At 35.6% G+C, this 6,688-nt stretch overlaps 1 protein-coding gene and 1 long non-coding RNA gene across 2 annotated transcripts in view; one reads left to right on the top strand and one right to left on the bottom strand.

The window, feature by feature from the left end:
- LOC107721599 (opsin-3-like) overlaps positions 1 to 6,688 on the bottom strand; it is a 51,006-nt gene that overhangs the window by 9,537 nt on the left and 34,781 nt on the right. The window contains exon 3 of the mRNA XM_016529698.1: positions 4,738 to 5,063. Within this exon, the coding sequence (XP_016385184.1) occupies positions 4,738 to 5,063 (326 nt within the window). The remainder of the gene's footprint in view (positions 1 to 4,737; positions 5,064 to 6,688) is intronic.
- LOC107721600 (uncharacterized) overlaps positions 4,981 to 6,688 on the top strand; it is a 34,585-nt gene continuing 32,877 nt past the window's right edge. Inside the window, exon 1 of the long non-coding RNA XR_001637722.1 lies at positions 4,981 to 5,104. This is a non-coding gene — a long non-coding RNA (uncharacterized LOC107721600). The remainder of the gene's footprint in view (positions 5,105 to 6,688) is intronic.

The raw sequence follows: 6,688 nt of genomic DNA, 5'->3' as shown, positions 1-6,688 counted from the left end.
TATATAATGTGATGCAAAGTTCATGCTAGCAGGGAGTTTGTTTATAGATTTTTACTTATGCCGATTGTATTTAGACCTCAAAATGAATGCTTTTTGTTTTCATTTGTGAATATTATCATTAAAAAAAAAAGGTTAAGAATCAAACTTTTGTTGGTCGTAGATCTTCTTTTCTGCCGTAATCCAAATGCAACCAAAGGTTGGCTTTCAAAATACATCATCACTACAGTAGTTCCAGTTCAATATCACTTCGCCAAAATACTTCCGTTATTTCAAATGTCCTTGCAGCAAAACAGCAGCAAAAGAGCCAAAACTGCCAAATACATTGACCAAACAAACAATAGGATAAAAATTATAAACAATTTCCATGTTTTCCCACTAAATTACCTTTTATTTTCCAAGGAAATCATGCTTCCTTTCTCTTGCTCGCGCTCTCGCTCTCTCTCTCTGCATGCACACACATACAGTACAGACACACACTTGTGCACAGAAACGTTAGAATCCGTAAAAATGGAAACAAATCTAAAATAATGTTTTAGAATTAGCAACAGAGGATTGGGATGAGAATGCATACTTCATGGTGAATTTAAAGAGAGGTTTTATGCATTTTATTGAAAAATGCATATGCTTTACCACGCTTGTTTTTGAGGTTGCACAGCATGGGAAAAAGGTATATAACATTATTATTTGATTTGAGTGGCCAGACAGTAGCATCATTGTGTTTTCATCCATCCGTAATGTTAAGAAACAGTAACCTTATGTGTACGAAGGTATAATGATTGTCCGTTTTGAACTGTGCGGAGGCGAAGGTAAGTGTTTATTTGTCTTTCACACTGTTCCTTCATGAGGACCCTTCATGAAATGAGGCCTGGTCCTTACCAATGCTTATAGAGCACCTTGAAACCAGAAAACTGCTGTAAAAGCTACAACCTTCATATATAGGAGTATTTTTGATTTACATTTTATAATAAGCAGTTGATTAATGCCTTTCAGAAAGGACAAAGCGACAGTCTGTATTTATCTGAGTGCTCAGTCATCAATGAAAACCAAAAATGCTTTTCAGAGGAATATAGGTTAACGTCTCGCTTTACCCATTGTTATAATCTTCCTGTCTTGTTTACACACACACACACACACACACACACCTATAGAACTGCTAGTACTGACAACTGTAGTCACACTTGCTTTGTGGAACTGGGACACATGACATGCAGGTAAAGAAATAAAATATTTCATTTTTAGTAAGTGTTTTATTTTGATTGATGTTATTTTAAAATGACATTTTAATTTTACTTTTTTATGATTGTATTAATTATTCGCTTAAACTCACGAACCCCCTGCAGTTAATTTACGAACCCCAGTTCGGGATATCTTGATGTAACATAACATTTAATGCACTTCATGTTGTTAATTACCGATACCAATTACAACAAATGGAATATTTTTTCTTACTCTTTGTATTTTTATATCAATATTGTACAAGATTATCCTATTCAAATCAATGTGATAAACAAGTTAGGTCAAAAGCAATCTAAAAGTAATCAAAAGTTAGTCTGATTATATTACCTAAAATGTGTAATGTAATGGATTATGTTACTAACTACAATTTTTGTCATGTAATTTGGAATTAGTAACGGATTACAATTAGTAAGTAATCTACCCAGCTCTGGGTGCAGAATGAGCTAAATGAGGCTGAATGCAGTTGTAGTGCAGGGTATATGCATAGCCACTTCTTTATCAACTGGCATTGCGTATACCCACTTCTAAATCCCCTCTGACGCGCATCGTTCAGTAGTGCAAAATCTGCACCTCTTCTGTGGCTAAAATTAATTTCATAATGATCCTTACTTTGTGAAGTCAAGCAGCAGAAGTTAAGTGACAATTTGTAAATACTACTGGCCCATTTTGGGGTGAACTAAATAAGCAAGCCTAGTCTTACATGTCACTGTTTATAACAGAGGGTGTTCATCTTTTGCTGGGCTGCTCTAAAAAAAAATTGGGGACATAAACTAGGCTAAATTATGCCCACTTCTCGAAGCACCACTACACCACTGGCTGAATGGGTCCGCTTTTTTACACAGAGAGTCACAACTGTAGGAAAGTAAAGAGACTGGAATGGGTTAAGTATTTGAGCTTTATACACTATCATTCAAAAGTTTGAGGTCAGTAATTTTTTTTAAAGAAATCAATGGTTTCATTCAACAGGGATGCATTAAATAGATTAAAAAAAAAAAAAACAGCATATACATTTGGAATGTAACAAAATATTTCTATTTCAAATCAATTATGTTCTATTGAACTTTCTTTCTATCAAGGAATCCTGAAAAAGTAAATGTATCACAGGTTCCACAAAAATATTAAAGTAGTTGACCCAAAAATGAAAATGCTGTCATTATAATCGGAAGAACCTTCTTTTGCCACAAAGAACCTTTTGTGAAACAGAAAGGTTCTTCAGATGTTAAAGGTTCTTTATAGAACTATTTAGACAAAAAGGTCCTTCTATGGCATCGTGAAGCACCTTTATTTTTAAGAGTGTACCCACCCTCAAGAAACTTGTCTTGAGCAGGAAATCATTATGCTAGCATGATTTCTGAATGACCATGTGACACTGAAGACTGGCGTAATCATGCTGAAAATTCAGCTTTGCCATCACAGGAATAAATTACATTTTGAAATCAGTCATTTTAAACTGCAATAATATGTCATAATTTTACAGTTTTTACTGTTTGTTTTTTTATCAAATAAATGAAGCCTTGTTAAGATGAAGACACTTCTTTCAAAAACATCTTTAAAAATCTTACTGACCACAATGAATACCAGTTTATATTATAATTTATTTATATTTTAAAATAATATAACAATATATTTTATTTTTAATATCTAAAACTTCCTTGTTATGTTGCTAGCGTAACACATGAGAATTCATAAATAAGAATTAGATAAATAAGACTGCTTACATTTTCATTTGGGTCAAGCTCATTTGTTAAGCCTTTTCATTCTAACTGGGCTATGAGTTGAATTCTTAACAAATTACTAAGCTCTATGTAAATATAACTAATAAAATTGTCTCTCTAATTACAGTCACTATAATTGTCTTTTACAGAAAGTCATCTTCCTCTCTGATCTTCTAGGCCCTTTTATCTGTTACAAGCACCCATCCTTCCTCTGCAGAAATCACATTTCTTTGCATGTGATGTGACTGATGATGAGTAGATGGGATCATGAATGTCTCATAGTACTCAATTTATTACATGCCCCCTTCACATTATACATGAAGCATAATATATAAGCTTCATATTTTCACCCAGCAAGTCACAGATGTGACTGTAGGAAAATGAATTGATTAATATATTGCATCAGAAATTCAACATGAATAACTGGATATATGGGGATCTGTCATATTGGCTTGGACGGATAAATGTGTCCCTCTCAAGCCAGAGTGAAATGTGTATGTTATCCTCCTCACAGCAGCCAACTGAACTCAATTACACTCCAGTGACTGGGACGCCCAGATAATAATGTATCCAAATCCAATCATACTGCCATACACATGAGATCCTTATCAACTCTTACTGGGCATATGACAATAAACGCTCTGAATCCTTGAATCCTTAACAGGTTGCTCAAGGAACCAGACACTACAGAACATGCTGAAAGAAAAATAAGGTTTTCTCTGGTTTAAAAAAAAAACTAAGGTCAGAATAACACTTTTTTTCCTGCTCGTTTTCTTACTTTATGTCCAGTCACCTTGACAACATATAGCTTCTTTGTTCCTTCAAAGCCCTTTTCATTTCTCCTTTATTGCTTTCAGGTGGAAGAATATATCCCAATACAAAAAAAAAACTTCAAGAGCTGGCATCTGACAAGGACCAAATATGTGATAGTCCTCCTGAGCAGCTACTACATCTGCTAAAAATGCAGCTGTAAACTTCCTCAGTGTTTGAGATTACATAACAACATAAGTTCTCTAGTGGGTTTTCTGCTGGTTTCTTCTCCTTCTCATGATTCTACGAAAATGGGTTTAAACGAACAATTAACAATGTCCGTTACCCAATTTTCAGCAACCAATTATACAGTTTACTTCCTCTGAATTAACACTTCAGCTTTCTGAGTTTGGATGAATCAGTGCACATCCACAGAATTGGCAGCATCTTCAAACATCTTGAGATCCTGTCAGAGCCTTTGCAAATTCAGTAACAGATTCGAAGGGAGTTTTTAATCCCAAGCTAGGTTTATGACAAAAATCCTAATTGTCGATTATTCCCTAGAAATTGTAATTGCGATTATTAATAACGATTATCACAATTTACATTGAATGATGTTTATATCATTGTTTGAAGCAACTGCATGCCATATTTTTTGATGAAAATCAACAAGCTGAAAACATTCTAACTGAAAAACTTTTGTTTTTCTATAGTATTAAGCCTCAAATGTGAACTATACATTGGATTGGTTTCTTCTTTAAATAAAAAAGTAAAAATATGCATGGTATTATAATGTTATATTAAAAATAAAATTAAAACAATGGGAAACAAAAAAAACCTTAACATAACCTGTAGAAAGAAAAAAAAAACATCTTAAGCACGCAGAATAACATGAGTGGACTTTGAACGATAAATTGCCGCTTTGAACGATTATGTAATTGTGGCATCCGTAATTGTAATTGCGATTAGAAATTTGATTAATTGTCCACCCCTATTCCAAGCTGTTTTTCATGCACAACACAGAACTGCAGTTTACCTGTTTGACGGCGTACAGCAATCTCCCATAGCAGTAGACCATGATGAGCACTGGAATGCCCAAGCAGAATAGAAACAGACAGATGATGTAGGCATGAGACTTGGCCGTACGCTCGGTCCATGATACAGAGCAGCTGGTTCCTGCACCCTCCAGCCCATAACTACTCCAGCCCAGAAGAGGGGGCACCGTCCAGACCAAAGAGTAGAGCCACGAACCCCCTACTGCCAGAAGAGGTTTGCGATAGTCTGGACCACGGTTATGGTACACCGTCAATGTGCTGTAGCGGTCGTAAGAAAGAACCACCAAGGATATCAGAGATACGATGCCTGAGAGAGAAGACAAAGAGGACAAACACTTCAACACTGAGGTAAGTTGAAACTGGCCAGTTTTTGTGTGAAGAGCAGCTGTAGACTCCAAAAGGACCCAAAAGCTCTTTGGAAACTTTAAACTTCAAGCTTATTTAACAAATTTAAACAAGTAGTTTGTGGCAGATTCATAGCTTTTCAACACAACTTCTGCTCCTGTATTTAAAGCCTACTATTGGATCATTGGGGGTAAATGACAAATTATGCGACTAGGCTACTTTTAGGAGAGCTTGACCTACTAGCTGCCTTAAGAACAAATGATGCAACCGAATAAAGTACAGAGTTAGTGGGAAAACTACTAAGCCTCTAGTGTGAACTTTTTGTTCCAATTTAAGAACTTACGAGCGGCTGGTGCAACCCTACCCTTAAGACCAGCTTATTAAACTGATTGTAAAAATGTCTAAAAAAAAGTGAAGTTATGAAAGTTCCAGCCACATTTGTTTTTAGATGACATGTGGTTTGATATTTTGCCGTGACATTCAGACATAGTGTGACTTCAGTGTCCAGTGACTTTTTGGGGTCACTGTAGATATTGTCTCCAGTGCACCAATGAAGGCCAAGTCCAAAAGGTTGTACAAGTGAATGTGTATCGCTGAAAAATAAGCATTTCCAGAGGTCTTCAATGAAAAAGGCACATAGGGACATGAACTGTCATTTCATATTTGTCACTTCAAGACTTTTGCCACAACAAAAAACCTTTTTAGCCATTTCAAATTAAGACCTTTCCAGTACACACACACACAAACTTTTTTGGCATCTTTTTTATTGTTCTTTATTGTTGTGTTTAGTCACAAAGTGTGTGTCTCTCCTCCAAATTTTCTGTCCTTCAGGACTCATGAACCATAAAGATTTATTGCTCAAAAAGCCATAGCAATAAGTTAGCAATGTAAGGTTGCTGTCAAATGTTATCAAAGAAAAATTTCAGAAAATGGAGGATTTGTTCATTGTTATGCCCTTTCATTCCATTACAGCAGAGATATTGGTCTTATCTCTCCTTAATAACAGAATTAATTCAATCTTATCTATAATGAAAAAGTAATGAGCAAGACAGCACAATATGAAGCTCTTCAGTCCACATAACAGCCCCCTCGATAAACACTAACTGGTGGACTCGAGCATAACTCTATGTACAGGTTTGTACAAATGCCCTCTTATTATCATAATGATGTAATATAAGCGTGAAATGTTAGAGAAGCATACTTAATGAGTTCAGGTCCCTCGTAATCAGTTGAACTTGAGATGACTTAAAGGGTTAGTTCACCCAAAAATGAAAATTTGGCTGTGTTTTACTCACCCCTGAGGCATCCTAGGTGTATATGACTTTCTTCTTTTAGACGAATCCAGTCGGAGTTATATTAAAAATTGTCCTGGCTATTCCAAGCTATATCATTGCAGTCAGCGGGTGTTGCAGTGCTTCAGTCCAAAAGAAGTTAAATAAAAAGCACCAATCCATAAAAAAAAGTGTCTCACATGGCTCCGGGGGGTGAACAAAGGCCTCCTGTAGCGAATCGATGCGTTTTTGTAAGAAAAATAACCATATTTAAAACGTAATAATCAATTTAATCTAGCTTGCGCTCACTGTTGTA

This window comes from Sinocyclocheilus rhinocerous, unplaced genomic scaffold (assembly GCF_001515625.1).
Source record: "Sinocyclocheilus rhinocerous isolate Xijiao unplaced genomic scaffold, SAMN03320098_v1.1 scaffold30, whole genome shotgun sequence".
Classification (NCBI taxonomy): domain Eukaryota; kingdom Metazoa; phylum Chordata; class Actinopteri; order Cypriniformes; family Cyprinidae; genus Sinocyclocheilus; species Sinocyclocheilus rhinocerous.
Note: the sequence above shows the minus strand (reverse complement) of the source record. Positions and strands in the feature narration are given on the sequence as shown.